The 17,426-nt window shown below is 41.7% G+C and overlaps 1 protein-coding gene across 1 annotated transcript in view; it reads left to right on the top strand.

Annotated features, from left to right (window-relative positions):
• The first annotated feature begins 1,720 nt into the window (after window positions 1–1,720).
• Window positions 1,721–17,426, top strand: part of CEP85L (centrosomal protein 85kDa-like) — a 29,185-nt gene continuing 13,479 nt past the window's right edge. Inside the window, exons 1-2 of the mRNA XM_010153291.1 lie at window positions 1,721–1,848; window positions 15,366–15,483. Of these exons, the coding sequence (XP_010151593.1) occupies window positions 1,721–1,848; window positions 15,366–15,483 (246 nt within the window). The remainder of the gene's footprint in view (window positions 1,849–15,365; window positions 15,484–17,426) is intronic.

The following is a 17,426-nucleotide window of genomic DNA, read 5'->3' as shown; positions in this document are numbered from 1 at the left end:
GCAGCCAGCTTCTCAAGCAGAAAATGCCTCAGTCAGAAGTTGTATGCGGGACTTTTTTAGGTGGAACAGTTGAGAGAATTTTTCAATAAGGATACATTGCTTGATAATGTCTGGCAAGGAACACAGTCAAGATTTTCAGTGTGTCTTTGGCCAGAAATTGGAATGAAGTGTTCAGTGTGTGGAATTGTTGATAGTTTTTGTTGTTGTTGGGTTTTGTTTTGTGTTTTGGTTTTTTTTTTTTTTTTTTTTTGGTTGGTTGGTTTTTGTGTTTTTTTTTTTTTTTTTAACTCAACCAGAACTAATTTTAATATTGAAGCTATCCAGTTTATTAAGCAGAAGAAAAATTCTCTGAAGCAGATGGACTTGGGGGGTGTGTGTGTGTGTGTGACAGTCTTGAAAGATCGTAGACATCTTACATTTGGTTTTAAGTTATAAATTAAAAGAGGGAAAATGTGCTTCTGTCCATTTTATCAAGGTAGGAGGTTGGACTGAACTAGGTGGAGTGAGACAATACACTTTTTCAACTTAGAGAACAGACTACAGCTCTCAGGAGTCGGTTCCTGACTTCAGCACATCATGGCATGGGGCTTTAGGCAATAAATTTTCTCCATTGTGTTACAGTTCACAGTAAAGCTTTGACCAGAAGCAGGGACTGCTTGACAGTTGTTCACCTAATTATACTTGTTGATGATATGTCTTTGTCTTAATACAGTTTATTGCAATTTTAAATGAAATTTAAAACATTTTAGAGCAATACAAGTAAAAACATCCTGAGATCTATTAAACTTTAGAAAAAAAAGCAGTATATTTTCACTCTTTTTTTACTTCTGCCCTCTTCCAAAATAATAAAAAGGCAGCATAGTCCAGGATGCCTCCCAGATAATAAAAAAGAGAAATCTTTTTTTCAGTGATTAAAAAAGCCTGGTGGAAGATTAGATGATAACTCATGGCAGCCCATGCTGGGATTCCTCAGTCTGATTACATAAGTTCTAACTTAAACCTTCCCTTGTGTGAATTCCTGATAACGGATGTTTGTAATACTTTTAATATTCTGAGTATAAAAATTTTCTTGATTAAACATTCCAGTTAGTTGTTTACTTTTCTTCCAGACCATAATGTTGGTTCATACTTGGTTCAACTGTCATCTTCGGTTTGTTGTGAGACATATCCTGGCTATGGGAAGGCTATTAATAGAAAGGCTAAAACATGTTACTTGTGAAACTTTTGTTCTTGGAAACAGAAACTAACCAGAATTATATTCCTATGTTCCACATTTTAAATGTACAGATATCTAGGGGAATTTCTCTGTGTGCTAAAGTTACAACTGAAAGGAGTGGTAACCGTTATCTGCAGTTACCAGCAGGTCTGAAGCTATTGAGCTATCTCGTTTGTGGTTCTACAAGAATTGCAGCAGGCTATGAACATTTTGTAGTGTTTGTCTTAATTATGTTCTTAAATGCTAAGTGAGCTTTTAATCTCAAACTGCTTTCAGAGCTATGAATTCGTTAGTACAGAAATGATAAGTTTTAAATCACTGACACTGGACTGGTTTGTTTCAAGAAACTTGATTAGAAATCCAGTTGTGTTGTATAAACCAAATCTGAACTAAACTGAACAACAACTGTTAGGTTTCAGAAACAACAAACTGCTTTGTAAATGCCTTAGTATCTAGGGTATTATATACCTTTACTGTTTTGGAGGCTAATTCTACAATTATTTTATGCAGGTTCCAACTGGAACATCTCGTCAAAGCTACCCATCTACCAGCTACCAGGACTTCAGCAACTGGGAATCTCTAATGAAAATTAAAGAGGGGCTGCTAAGACAGAAAGATATTGTGATCCATCGGTGAGTAACCTGCTCCTGGTGCACTGATTAGATTAGATGATGTAAAAGCTCTGATGGAGAAACTGACTTTCAGGAGGTCTGCTTCCTCAGTAAACTTGTTCCCAGTCCAGCGAATATTTGTACACAAATATGTGGGAGCTAATCCATGCTAGGAGAGAAGACTGGCTGCTGGTGAAGTCTTTTACGGAGCTGGAAATTTACTTAGGGGTTTAAGGGCCCTGCAGTGGAAAAGGGGGAGTGAGACCAACAGCCAGGTCTGCTGTCAGCTTCCCTACCTTAGCTTCATACCAGTTGGGCGTTTATATCAGACATCCTTCTGCTTGTACATGTCTTGGAAGTGACTTGCAAGGTGAAAATTGGTAAACTGCATTGCGCTGATTTTCTTTTCCATGACAAATACAGAAACGCAATATATTTGAAGCCACTTGATAAAGCTTTGAGAAATTGGCCTTTGCAGTACCATTCAGGGGTAAGATCCTATTCAAAAGCTCATACACATTTTGCAGATAATAAAATATTAAATCCAGGATCATTATGTCAGTAAATACATCACTTCTTATTAAAATTGCTGTCAATCTGAAGTGGGCCTTGGCAGCAACTCAGTGGTGTTAAGTTTCTACTTTATCTAAAGTAATTTCTGGACTTCTTCATGTTTGGATAAAATGAAGCCTTAACGAGGAGAATGTGCTTTTAATAAAGGGCTTGAGCTTAATGAAGCTTATACTAAATTAGCAGATGTCATCAGGAGCCGCAGAGTTTGGATGTAGGACATTTAGGAAGGGCATTTTTATATTTGACGCAATTATCATTTGGCTTAGTCTGTGTTTTAATAATAAACTCTTGGCTCGTGGCTGAAAGAGGAGTGGTTGTTCTGATCTTGAAATAGTTGTGCCCTCTTATTGATAGTTTGCTCCACAGCATGAGGAGAATTGTGTAAAGCAGGTGTGTGTTGATCACAGGAATGTCAGGCATCCATTATGAATGTTTTTATATCTCGCCTAGGAGTTCCTCTCTCATAATGGGTGGAGGTGGACAATTTGGGCATGATTTACTTTGGATTGGGAGAATTATGCTTGTGCAAGATCTGTTCCTTCCTCCGTTGCATCGGAGCAAGGAATTGCAGTGGTTTAAAGTGTTTTTGTCCCCTAGCAATCTGGCTGGCACTGTAGTGCCGAAGGTCGGCAGCAGCTTCCCCAGTTTGATGTGGCACGGTAGTGTGTTTGCCTGCCTCTGCTGCCGAGATGGTCCGCACGGTTGGGAGCTGCAGCAGCTGAGGCACGGCACACCGTCCCACTGCCAGCTCTCCCGCAGAGGTGGTGATCTCCCAAGGGAATAAACAGTTGAAAGGGAAACATCCTTAACTGTTGCTTAGATCTCCTCTGTCAGAGCCTTTTGATCAGCTGCTTAAAGGCTGTCTGGATTGCAGTGTTTTTCAGGCTTGCCCTATCAGTAGTAATGCTGTATAACCTGCAGCCCACCTCTGAGGGCCCAAGCTGTCAGCAGTGTTTGCAAGTAGATTGCCCACGACGGCTAGGGACTGTCTTTGCTGCCTCTGCTGAACATCTAATCCCCTGTACTCTCCGTGAGGGCCTGTTATAAAAAGGCAGTCCATGTTGTTCTTCTCACCCTGGAAATATGTTTACAGCCAAGGGTGCAGTTTCTGAAGTGGCAGTGTGTGACCTATCTGCCTGCTAACGTTACTCCATACTGTCCACGTTGAGGAAGAAAAGCTGTTTCTTAATATCCAGTGGCAGCGTGCTGGTTCTGGTTTTTTGTATAAGGCATGCTTTCGCGTAACTTGACGATAGTGAATACAGTTCTTTTAGATTTCTGACCAGAAGTCGGTTGAGATGATTCCTTTTCGTCCACCTGAAAAGGCAAAATACAGGCTGTTGAAGCGAAAAAAGACCACGTAGTGGTGTTGCAGTGATTTTCTTTAAGTAGACACTTGGTGTTACAGTTAAGCATGCTGTAAATTACAGTGATGCAGTCTAATAATACATCACAGAAAAGGCTCTTACTTGAATACTGAGCTTCCATTGGGCAAAATATTTGCCTTAAAAGTTACTATTTTCAAATGAAATTTAAATATCTAAAATAAATGGTTTGTATTATTTAAAATTAGTTGAAAGGGATGTTGTGTATTTAGAAAGATTTTTGCAACAGTTTTTGGTTTCACTCATGGAGAAAATAGTACATAGCTGCTGTCCAGAATCCTAGAGATAGAACTCCATGATAAAGCACTAGTGTTCTATTTCTTATTAGATGGGGTATCAGTGAGACTGCAGTGTGAATAATACCTTTCTTCAAGGCACTAAGCAAAAAATTGGTGTTGCCCATATTTAACATGTGGGGACACAAGGCCTTGCTCTGAAAGTCAAGATTATGTTCTGGAGTAAACCGAAGCCTTCCAGCTCCTGGTCTTCCTGAGCTTACTTGAAGCTTCTTTGCAGAATTTGAATTTACTTGGGAGCAGTGACCCAAATTAAAATATATAAAGTTTGCTGAAGTATGGTTAATTAGGATTCAAGGTGGTGATAGATTACAGAATTTATGCTTTCAGGGAGTGGAGAGAAATTCTGTTGACTGCATTTTAGTAGTAGGTTTGCGGAGAAGGCCCTTCGTACCTGTGCTTCTCAGGGCTCTAAAAGGTGTAGTCAAGTCGTGTCTCGTTTACAAACTGGGAACTGGAGGATGCCAGCAAGACTTGTTTAATTCTGGGGGCACAGAAGTTTGAGATGGGTTAACCTCTTGCGGTCTGGAAGCCGGAGGAGTGGGATAGCAGCCAGCGTGGTGCTCCAGACCCAGCTGTTTGCTGGTGATAGGTACAAGGAACAGCTGGATGAGAAAAAGCACACCAGGAACGCCTTTCACTTGCCCTTGTCACCAGCCTCCCTTTCAGCCACAGAGTTATTCCACAGATTTGTTAAGGTTAAACCCTCTTCTCTTGGGAATTGCACTGGGGCCCCCCTAAGGAGTTTAACATCACTTTGTACCACACGCCTTGTTCTGCATTAGTGGTGCTTAAATCTGCTGCTAAGTATGAACCAGAGACTCTGTACAGGGCAGTATCCTTAAGCTGTTCTTCCTTTATCTCATTAAAAAAGGGAAAAGGAGGAAAAAGAACCTTGCCGCCTGCTTCCCTTCTTTCCACACAATGATAAAAAGGCAACAAAAATCTAGCCCTTCCGGATTAGATTATTAAGCTTCCTTGTTGTGCATCAGAAATCTAACAGTTTGGAATAGCTGCAAGCAAGTCTCAAATAGTCGTTAAAAGCAATTCAAGGAGTAATGCTTGCAGTGTAAAATCATCATACTTGGGTAGTTTGGTGCGACGCTGGAAATTCAAAGCTGTGAATAGAATTTTCAAAAACCCAAACAGCCACATGCATCTGTGAATAGAACAAGTGGCTTGATTTTTATTCTGTACACTGCATTGAACAGCAGATTTAGTAGTAGATTAGTTAAAATTGATTTTATTTGTGTAGTCTGTTTAGCATAACAAATGCATAATTTTAAGTATAAACGAACAAAATAGCACACATGGATGGGTTTAAAAGTGGGTTAGGTTTTGCTTTTTAAAACTGCTCAAGGAATCACTGCCAGCATAATGAATTAGGGCCTGAAAATGTATTTTTAAGTCTGTTCTTAACTAATGGGATGGAGACCATACTTTCAGGAAGTGTAAATGTGGCATGAGGAAGAGAGCCTGGTGTGTGTGTGTGCATGGGATCACAATGGCACATCTTAAAGGTGTGTGTCATGTTTTCTCCATATGAGAGCTGTTGCTAAAGGCTGTGAATAAGAAGTTAAGGATTTTGGCCGTAAGAGGACATCTGCTACTGTCACTACCAGAATATCTGTCACCTACTGTACACAATAATTTGATTATATCATTGCCTTACTTCTCTGGTGGTTTCATATGTAACACTATGTTATATTTAGCACCAGAGGGAGCCAACAGTGTTTGTATTGGTTTAGAAAATAACGGCATCACATTTTAATTCTTTGTGTTGCTCCTCTGTTCAGCACATTCACAACACTGAAATTACAGTGTTTGGTACAATTGTGAATGTCTCTTGAGACTGGCCAGGCACGGTAGATGTTTCTAGTGTGGTCCTGTCCCTGTTTGTTTGGCAGAGACTGCATGCAGGGGGCACGTGAATAAATGCCAAATATTTGAACATATGACATAAGCGGCTGAGAATAACACTGTGCTTGCAGTGTTCCCTTCCAGACAGAGTAAGGGCATTTTGAACAGCTTTTTAAGGAAAGGTAGATATGGAAGTATAATTCTAGTGAATAGCTGTCATTTCTCAGGGTATAACAACATTTACATTCTTCAAACAATTGCCTAGATCTTTTTAGCTCTCCATCTGTAGCTGAATTACGCTTAGGTGTTTTCACTGGGACAATAGAATTAGATCTTCTTTGCCTTCTGACAAACTGTCCTGGCTTCAGTAGTTGTCATGAAACTGTGTGCGCTGTGATAGTGATACAGCTGGTGTAAAGCTGTAATTGCCTTAATTTGGTCAGTTAAGATCTGCAGCATTAGCATATCCACTTGAGTGATAATTTGATGTCATTTTTGAGGAAGCTTTGCAGCTTTATGCCACCCAGGGTCTGAGCACATGCATGTGTAACCGGGAGTCCTGTGCAGGGACTAGGGCTGTGAGGAACAGTCCTCAGTGTCTTGCTGTGTAAAATACTCTTTGCTTGCAATAACATCTTGAAAAAGATGCATTTATCTTTTTCTGATATCACTAGGTAACGTGGTTGAGGCTTTTGTGTCTTGGGCTGGTAAACTTTCAGGAAGATTCTGTTACGGAGTAATTAATTTAGCAGTTTTAAAGGTTCACCTTTTCAGAGGTAAATACTAGTAATACCAATGAAATGGGATTAGTTCACATTGGTTTTCACGTAATAACCTAAATCTTCACAATAATGAGAGGATGTAGGGCTAGAAAGGACCTGTCTAACCTATCTGGTGGTCCCTAGGGAGGACGAGCTGCAGTGGTGTCACTCCTGGTAGATGTCTGTGCTGTTGCTGTCTGCATTAGCAAATGTTCTGCAACCTTTCTGGGTTAGACAAGTATGGTGATTAATTACCTGAAACATGAGAAAACTTTTCCTAATACGACTTAGTCTTTCCACCTAGGTCATGTTTCCTAGACCTGTGGTAGATTTCTTCAGCTGATTAGTGTATCTTCCCTGAATGTCCGAACTGGCCAGTAAGGCCTCCCCCAGCTGAGTGCTTGTCTCTCAGGCTGTGCATGGGTGGTGGTTGCTTTTTGCAGTATGGCGTTGTGTAGTTTTGGCCAGCTGCAATCCCAGATCCTTTTCTGCAGAACTGGTGCTGAGCCGTTTTCTATTCTGTAACTCTAAATATTTTTAGGAAGTTTGGGAGAGCTGAAAAGAGCAGGGGTGGTGCAGGTCTTGCTCTGTGTTGATCCTGTCAGGGGACTGCAGAAGTTGAAAACCTCCCACCGTGGGAGGGGGATGCAGTCCTCTGAGCAGACAGCTGTGTCTGTGTCCCACTCATGCCTCGCACCCCCTTGACAAAGTAGCCCAGAGTATTTGAGAAAGTAGAGTACAGTAGCTTGACTGCCCTTGCCTACCTTGCTTCAGCACTGGCTTACCTCCCTAACTAGCTCTTGCAGGCCGGGCTAGCATTTCAAACTTAGGTGCAATTCAGAAAAGTCATTTTTAAAATAGCAATCCATCCAGAACAGAGATCATCTCTTGACTCCCGGAGATAGTGTTCCCATCTTCTCTACAGGTTCTTCTGTGACTGGTGGAAATGTGGTATTCATTTGACCTGCAGGCTCTTAATTTCACCAAAACCCCAGACTTTATTGCATAGGAAATATGAGATCATCTTTTCTCATGAGCTCTGCTGATGTCGCAGTTCTTGGCATTATCTTCTGAACTACGGAAAATGTATTTGCATTGTTTTTAGGACTTTGTTTACTACTGATCTGTTTCCCTACCAGTAGTCTGCACGTTAGGACTTGTGGTCCCAAGAGATCATGCCTTTAAAACAAAGGGATATAAAAATTAGTAGCCAGCTTCTTAGGCAAGAAAACAAAGCAGTGTACCTCCAACTGCAGCATGGAATAAATTATATTTGTAATACAGAAGATTCCGTATTGTATTTCACTTTGCATCCTGATTCTGAGGATATCTGCTCAGGCATTTTCACCTAAAGCAACACTTTCTTATTAACTCATTACTTTGGAAGGTAAGCATCAATTGTAATTTGATTTTATTATGCAGTTACTAGTGTCCCTTCTGTGGTGGAGGAAGCTCTGTTGTAAAGTCCCTGAAGTGTTGGAAGACACTGGACCTGCATCTTGACTTGTAGTAAGTGGCTTAGATTTACACTAACTGAAGTCAAAAGTTGAGAGGAGGAAGTGCTTCTCTGGCAGACAGGGGTTTTCTAAAAGCTTTTTCAGGTTAGGGTAGGTGAAGGGTAAGATGGTTTATGGAGAACAGGTGAGCTGGTCCCAGGTTGAAGAAAATGTGGTTTATTTCCAGACAAATGCATATGAGCGCCTGTGTATGCATGTGCCCACAGTCTGCTTGTCCTGTGTGAGCATGTGAAAATGATGTGAATGTCAATTACGTTGTACTCGAGCTTCTGAGACATACAGAGAAGCAATTTGTATGTTAAGCAGTTTGTTTATTCTTAATGCTGGTCTCTAAAGACAGTCCGGGCTTGTGTATGTTGAGCTCAGTGCTGTTCTCTGCTATTCCGTGTCCTTTGTGCTGACTTCAGCTTTCAAAGGGGATTGTTTGAGCTAAAGGACAGAACTACAAATGAACCCGAATCAAGATCTGCTCTACCTCACCCCCCCATCCCCATCCAATAATTCGCTCTTACTGACATAACTTTGGTTTTGCTCATTTAAATGGATCCAGTTAGTTTCAAGCAGCACCTCTGTGTTCTGGCCAGTTTTGTGAGTAGAGTCACGGTCATCCAGGATGGGGAAGAGTTTGGTTGCCAGTTCGTGGGGCATAACACGTAGTCTTCCCACGTTTGTCTGCCACGAGTAGTGGCACAGGGAATACGCATCACCAGAAGCAGCCCCTGACTGTCTGTGAGCAGAGAGACTGCAAATTTAGCGGACCTGTAATTGAAATGCACACGTGAAGCCTTTTTTGGTCATTCCCTAAATGCCTTCAAGTGTTTTCTGAGTCTGACCTTTAAATACAGATGTCCTAGCAAGGTGATGCTCTTAGGACCGAGGCCAGTATTTACTTGCGCTGCCTTTCTCCCTTTGCTGATGTGCACAACACCAGCTCCTGATGGCGCAGCGGTGCCGGGGTGGGCAACAGCAGGGGCCCCTGTTCCAGCTGGGCAGCTTGGCTGGCGGGGTAAGGAGAGTGGCAGCGGTGCTGCCCGAGCTCTTGCCCCTACTCCTCGCCAGCTCTCTCTGGTCAGTCCCTCACCTTCAGCATCATCCCAGGCCCCCGGCTCCAGGGACCAGCTCCACAAGACTGTCCCTGTGTTTTACCCTCTGGCTCCTTCAACCCCAGTAACTTCTCACCCTATTCTATCCCTTCCAGCCCCATGAGGGCCAGGTGTGCCCAGGGAGCATAAGGGGGTGGGCAGGGGCTGTGGTCCAGTGAGGTGCTGAGAGGTGATGTCCAGGGCACAGGAGGGACACCAACAGCCTCTGCCCAAACAGATGGGGCAGCGCAGTGTTTGTGCATTTTCTTGTTGTCATCTGCATGTACCAGCTGAGAGTGAGCTGCTTATTTACAGACCTGGCTTTGGGCAAGCTGGAAAGTTTCTTGATGTTAGGTCACACTAATGGGTCATTACAAGGGAAAAGGACAGCTGGTGGGTGGTTTTGCTGCTGTAAGGGCTTAAAAAGAGCATTTTTTTTCTTTAGGTGTGTAATTGGTTGAAAGTTTTCTGGGATTTACTTTCTCTCCCATCCCCTTAGTGACAGAAAAAAAAGAAGTTTGAGGCAGATTTAGTGAACCACCCGCCTTGTACACATGATGCTTAGCATTGGCTTTCTCCCCAGACATAGTGGGATTCAGGATCAAGGACGTTTGCTTTCTTCTGCAGCAGAGTACTTTGGCAGAGACCTGTCAGAACCATGCTAGCATATGTCACTTCATCGATTTCAGTCCTTTGGAGTGTGAGCTTTTAGCTTCCTGGTGATTGACGTGCTTTGGTTTGGTTTAAATTGTTGAGCTCAACAGAGAAGTTAGTGTGTGGGAATGGAAGTGTCTGTGGCAGGCAGAAGGCCAGGTAAGGAGAACTACTCCTTAAATGCCCTAAAAATAATTGCACAGAATCAATATCTTATGTAGCCTAGTCTCTAGTTCACGTAAGGATAATAGTTGGTAATTCTGGCAAAGGTAAGAAAATGGTAGGATCTGCCATGACAGGTTTGTAACTTTTCCTTCCTTACAAAGTATCATTGATCTGCATTAGTGAAACATGACTGAAACCTTGCAATTTTGTTTACAAAAATAAAGAAGGCTTGAGGAAATAGAAGAAAAGGGAACTAAAGACGTGCATTTTACAAGATCTGGAAGTAAGCCAAAGCCAGTACTTTGTGAAAGTAGTAGGGTTTTCTGTAAATAATCCAGCCAGCATATAAATAACTAACGTTGGAATTGGGACAAAAGAAGTGGTTATAGGGGACCGTAGAGGACGTCGTTGCCACTTGGATCGTGTATGTTGGATAACCTGTCCCTTCAGCTGAGTTCCTCGGAAAGAATGTACTTAGGAGCAGCACGGGGAGTATTTGGTCTCAGGGTATTTATAAATTAAGGCTGGATGTTCAAAAAAATGGGGTGAAAAGGCATAGTCCAGGGTACCAGTGAAATGTCTAAAATAAAAATGGTAATAATGAAAATGTAACAAGCAGGTCGCTTCTGAGTGTGGGGAAAAAACAAACCTTAAAATCGTTGTATCTGAAGAAAAATGCAAGAGAGTGCCTTCAGAACTCTTCTGCGGGCAACTGCAGTGGTCTTCTGCGTACCAGACAAAACTTCTAGTTCAAAAGGAGTTTCAGTTCTGGTTTTGTCTGTTTTGCTTCTGCACCAACCCCCTCCCACACCTTCCTCCCCCATTCCTGGAGACAATACTACACCTTGAGCGACAGCTGGAAAGATTTGTGCTAGAAGTGCTTGTGAAAACAGTTATTAGTATCCTGTTTTTACTAATCGATTGGACACAAGAGTTAAAGCTTGTACACGTTTTAATAACATTTTCTTCTGAAAGATCAGTTCAAATAAGGAACACTTTCAAATGTCCCTTCCAAAAGGAAGTTTTTCGTTCCTGCCTTTTGTGACTTATTTAAAAAAAAAAAAAAAACCACACCAAACAAACTTGCACCCCTCTGATTCCCATTGGATGGTTGATGACGTCGGATCAGGGTGGTGCTTCCTTCTCTCCTTAAGTCAAAGTGGAAGGGGAAAGGACATGCCAAGACAGACATTTGAAGTGAACCAGAATATTTTCTCTTTGGTCAAAGGAGCTAAACGAAACCATGTGAGAAGTCCTGTGAGATTCCCATAATATGCCAGTATCTCTTACTTTGCCATCAATATAGAATTGTAATACTCGCTCATGGGAAAAAAGGCAGGGCGTTTGTGAAGGAGTGTAGTTTCCATGGTTTCTCTAGTTTCTATGAATGTGAGTCTGAAGGGTGGGATCCTGCCAGGCTCCCGCGTGCCGTGAGCTCAGGCCATGGCCTGTGCCCACTTGTCTGCAGAGAGCTTCTGGAGTCACAGAAGGTTGAGGAGCTTGAAACCTGGAGCCTTCAGCCCTGTATAAGACTGAGGGGGTTGGAAATTCCTGTGTCTTAAGTTAACAAAAAAAGGCGTAGGTCAGAGTGATGTGGTGTAAGTCTGGCGACTGTGGCAAAAAAATGTAAGATGTGCATTTAATCTTTTTTAACACATCTGGAACCCTTTGAGACTTGAGGGTGTTAGCCGATCAGAGAAAGGGAAGAATGGAGGAGAGTTTGCCAGCGTGGATCATGGCAGCTACAGAATTTCAGTCTGCTCTAGTCTGGCCCTCTACAAGCGCTGAGGATGCGCACGAGGTGATGACCATCGTAGCTGGTACAAGGTGAGGGTAGCGTTGCTGCTCGGAAGGTAAAATCCCTCTATTTCAGGTTTGTTTGTATCTGGTTTGGGCCTACCCAGGGTGGTAGTTGCCATGTTCCTGAGCAGAATTGAAAGCACCTACATGCTGCAGGTTGGGGCTTTTGTTGGGTGTTTTTTTGTGGGGTTTTTTTTTTTTTTAATGGAAAGCAGATGGATGATTGATTGGTAATAGGAGGCTTCTGGGGACAGTGTTCCTGTTGCAGTATGCGAGCTGTGTTTGTGAGAGCGCTTGAACTTTTCTACACTCCCTTTAAATAAAGCTTACAGCCTGTGGTTATGCGGCGGATTAATAGCAACAGCTGTGGGCTAACAGAGGATTAAAACTGTCTTAGCATATGAGAACATCAGTGATAAAATGCATCTGGTATGAAGTCTCCAAAGACTTATAGGATTGTGTGTAAATAGTAAATATGTTTCTATGGTGCTTATCTCATATTCTGCTTGTGACTGCTGGGCTGTTCTCAGGATTTTTTGTTTCTGGGTGCCATAAGGTTAATGATATTTTCAGACCTACACAGCCTTAAAGCATTCGTACGGTGTGTTTTGTTGGCAAGGTTTTGCAACGGTGGGGTGTTTCATGCTTTGCAGAGTGACAAGAACCGAGCTAGTTACACTCTGTGCTTGCGCAGCTCTGTTTCATCGCGGATTAATTTGTCTCACCTTTTTTCCTGCAGGGATTTGGTTAAAGGATAATGAAAGGAAATATGGTAATGTAGTCAAAACTAGTTTGGAAGTTCAAAAATATTTTAAAACGTTTACTTTAGGCTGTAGTGTTTAGGTCGGGCAATTGGAATCCTGCCTGTGAAGGATGGCACTGCTAAGGTACAGTCAGCCACAAGCGAAAAGTCACGTTGTGCCTTCAAGGGAGAAGTGACAAATCGGTAAATAATTTCAAAACACAGGGGGCAAAGATATTTTAGTAGATCTGTCTAGTAAGTAATAAGGTGATAAAAAATGAAAAATAACTTCTGTTCATAGGTTAAGACAACTCATACTAAATGATTTTGGTATTTGTGACCAAGCATGCACCGAAGTCATCGAGGCTTTATATTTTCTCATATGATTATACAAGCTCTTGGACTCATATAAAGTCTGTTACAAGTTAAAAGCATATTCCTTTACCTCATCTTCAAATCTGCTTCTTCCCAAATAAGTCGGAAGCTTTTTGTTTGTATTGCCATTGTACAGATGCCAACCAGAACTATACAGAGTCTCTGTGTTACATACTCCTTTTATAGTTGTACAGGCTTGTCCCGTCTAGAGAGTGCAATGGAAGAGTGAGGCCTCAAAATCATCTGTGGTGATACAGAATATTTTGAGACTTGCTATGGACTCTGTAAATACATAAATACATTGCCTTCCAGTACCTGAAGGGGCTTACAAGGAAGCTGGGGGGTGGTGTCTTTTTACAAGGGCCTGTAGTGACAGGACAAGGGGTAACGGGTTTAAATTGAAAGTGGGGAGGTTTAGATTAGGTATCAGGAAGAAGTTCTTCCCAGAGAGGGTGGTGAGGCACTGGAACAGGTTGCCCAGAGATGTTGTGGATGCCCCATCCCTGGAAGTGTTCAAGGCCAGGCTGGACGAGGCTTTAAGCAACCTGGTCTAGTGGAAGGGGTCCCTGCCCATGGCAGGGGGGGTGGAACTAGATGGTCTTTAAGGTCCTTTCCAACCCAAACCGTTCCGTGATTCAGTTGCTCTGTTTTTATGAATTGTTTTGAGGTCCTAACAAATTGCAATTTGTTTATACTGTTTTTCCATTCATCCCTGTTTTTTCTAGATACAAAAATAGGGGAATATAAAAAGATGTTCTGTAGGCATGCATCATGTCTTCTGCAACATATGTAGCTTAAAAGTGTAAATTCTAATATATTCACTATTTTTGAAATACTAAATTCTTGTTATAAACCAAATAATTGGGATAGTTGGCTGACGACTATGTACAGTGAGAATGTACGTGACTAGAATACCCCTTTTAATTGGGTTTATGCATTTTTTTTTCCACTTAAAATCTGCAGTTGGCATCTTTTCACCTATTACATCTTTTACATTAGTTTATAGATTGTATAATACATATTTTGCATACTCATGGTAACGTTTCTGAGATGTTCTTTCTAAACACAGCCATTCCCAAATTCTGATAAAGCAAAACAACTTATATCTTTTTTCTGTACTTTTAGAGGATTTGTTTTTCCACTGTGTGCACAGGTGGGTCTTCTCCCTTGAAGTTAACTTGCATTTGCCGTTTATCTTAAGGTTGATTTAGTCATCTTGGCTCAGTGTCATCGTTTCCAGAAAAGCCAATCGTGCCGCATGCTTAGAGGTGAAGCTTTGAGAAACAATTTCATGCTTGCATGCAAATATGCCCTAGTATAAAAAAGAAAAGGAAAAGTGAAATCAAAGTAATGCACAAAATTGTTTGTAAGTTTATGGAGAAGGTTGCCATACGTGTTTCTGATGGGTGCTGGCAACTCCCTTCTGGAGTCGGTTATTGAGGTGCCTGTCGCTCCGTAGGGTGTACAGCGCACCTCGCAGGGCTGTAACGTGGGCTGGGGCTGAGACCTGGCTTTATTCGCTCTGCAGTCATGCTGCTTCAAATGCAGTCATGATTTAAACAGTGATATAATTTGTGATATAATTAAATAGTGATGTAATAGCAATACTGTTCCTGCTGTACACTGGCCAAGCAATTGGTGTAAGAGGTTAATTCTGGTTTCGTATGCAGTGTGGTATTTAACCTGGGGGTAGGGAACATCTTAGGTAAAGCAGTTGACTGAGAAGATCTCAAGAAAAGCAAGAAGACAGACCATGCAGGAAAGGCATGCTGACAGTCTTGTGTAACAGATTTTTCTTCTGAAGTTCTTTCTGCTCCCCTTGATTTCAAAATCTCTCTAACCTGTGTCAAAAGTCAGCTCTGGCAAAGAGGGAGGGGCCGAGCAGAAGCGCAAGTAAAATGAAGGTGTGAGGTTTGTTTGCTTGTTTTCATTTTGCTTTCTGTATATTTTTTCCTGCTTATATTTCTGCCCCAGGACCAAATGCCAACAGCAGCCTCCCTCAGCCCTCCCAAAACTGACAAGAGTTTTCAAATCGTGCTTCTACAAAATTTGCTTGTTACTGCCAGTTGAGCACAGACTGTTTGGAGTGTATGCTTAAGTGAAAGTTACGTGGCAGCTGTAGTTTAACAGCTCATTTCCTGATGAGATTCCAGTTCTAGTGGTCAACGAGGCTAGCTGCAGTCTGGCTGCAGTGGGAAAAAGCCCACCACTACTGTAGGTCCAGGAAAATTGAATAGCATTGGTATGGTATTTGTCAGTGTGAATCTTAAGATCTGTGTTTTTTAACCTCTGTTACATTCCTTTTCAAATAAAACTTGTGTATTGCAGGCAAAAGCAGCAAATTAACAGTTTACTTCAGAAGATAAGGGAGAATGAATTACGAGCTCAACACGTAAGACTGAGCCACCTTGTGAACTGTGAAGAACCTTACATGACTAATTTGGAGGTAGGATGGATATTTTTCTTTCAGCAAAGCTTTCCACTGCCCAGTAACTGACACCTGAAAGCATGTTCAGTTTACTGCAGGCCAAAAGGTAGAGCTTTTGTGATTATTGATGGTTGTGTAATTGTACAATTTACAGCTATACAGAGGAGGATACCCTCCAAGTGTTGTAGTTTACCTTACATTAAGTTACGTTAGCATTTTGTACAGGTCTCCAAATCTGATGAAGATGGGGTAAGAATGAGGGGCTGTAAATGCTTACTCTTGCAGTGTCAACAGCCTGCATGTAGCACAGTTATACAGGGAGACATGAGGAGATAAAGTAGTTGGATAAGAGCATGTCTGAAAAAAACTGATGGAAAGTTTTCTGAAGAGGAGAAGGAGGTGCTACCCAAAGGAGTAGTTAGACTACGGATGGAATAGGTAGAAGAGATGTGACAAGGCCAACTGACTGATGGAGTACCTTTGACACCTGAAAAGGATATGGATTAGCACTCCTGGGGAACACTTAGTCTGAAAGGGAATGTGGTGTTATTTTGGCATACTTGTCCTAATTTTTATCTAACTAGCACAAATATCATAAAGTGTAAGGACAAGGTAGCATAGGCTAACCACGATACGCAGGTCAGTTTGAGGACTGTGGCTGCTACCCTATTGTAGCACACAAATTCCATCCTAAAATCTCAGCATATCTAAAAGGCAATGGAAAAAGAGAATGTTAAAGGCAGATATGGAGCGAAATAGCTTTTCTGTCCCCCTTTTATTATCTTACCTTTTCCTGCCACAAACACTGCACCAGGATCTCAGCTAGCGTGCTTCAGGGTGACATGAGTTACGTCCTTGGGACAATGCAGCTGTGCATCAACGGAGAAGCAGGGTTGAGTGAGGCGGGGAGAGTCTCACGTGGAGCCTTGGTGGGAAGTTAGGTATTCAGAAACTTTCTCAGACATCTAGAAATATGGATTTGGTGCTTCCAGGAGTCATTTTATAAAATATGTTCAAATTCTGTCTAGATTAAGATTTTTGAAAAAAGAAATTACTGCAGAAGCTGAAATTTTAGTGTATGTATCTTCGTATGCCATAAGTACATTTCAAATAAAGAAGCAGGTGCAGTCGTCTTTCGTAACTTAGAGAGTTAAAGTTTATAATTTATTAGGATTTCTGCTTGATTTGTGTGCTTTTTAGAAGATGAACTTACAAATGCAAATCTCCTTTAATAGAGGTTTTATCTCTTAATATTTTGCTGAAGAACTGTTACTAGTTAAAAATACTGTCTGTATAATTTCTTTAAAGATACCGGTTTGTTACTAGAAGAATCTTGAGCCTGGAAGCCCAGTGGGATGCATTACTGTTTTTCATCCCACACGCAGTTGATTTCTATTTTGTACTTGTCTGTGAGCCGTGGAGGTGGAAGAGTAATACTGAATTTTGCATGAAAGGGAAAGGGAGGAGGGTCTTGGTATGCAGGACAGAAGGTAGGAGGCCGGCCTTGTGATTGTAGCTGTTGCCTCAGGCTTGTCCCTGCAATAGCTCTAAGGTTTGACTGGTACTAGTGTTCTCCTTCAGAAGGATCTTGATCGAGCATCTCTTACTTCAATATGTTTATAACCATTTTACAGAGTGTTTTCTTTCCAGGGGGGTGGTATGCTAATGCAGTGGCAGTGATTTGCTTTGAAAACACTTTGTTTGGATTTTCAGGGCTTTCTTTTGAGAGAAAAATCAAACCCCTTCCATAAATCTGAGGGGGAAAGTAGCTCTACAGTGTTCATTTGTATGTGTTGTGAATGTAAAGGTGTCCAGCTTCGTTATTTTTTTGGCTTCAGATTCCTGAAATACATGCTGTTACCACAAATCTTAATGTTTGAAATATCAAACCCCACCTTTCCTGCCAGGGGAAAAAAATGCAGGACTGTGTTCTGCTGTGCCGCTGAAGTACACGGCAGTAT

Source organism: Eurypyga helias, unplaced genomic scaffold (assembly GCF_000690775.1).
Source record: "Eurypyga helias isolate BGI_N326 unplaced genomic scaffold, ASM69077v1 scaffold24606, whole genome shotgun sequence".
Lineage (NCBI taxonomy): Eukaryota > Metazoa > Chordata > Aves > Eurypygiformes > Eurypygidae > Eurypyga > Eurypyga helias.
The sequence above is the reverse complement of the archived record's forward strand: the minus strand, read 5'-3'. Positions and strand labels throughout refer to the sequence as shown.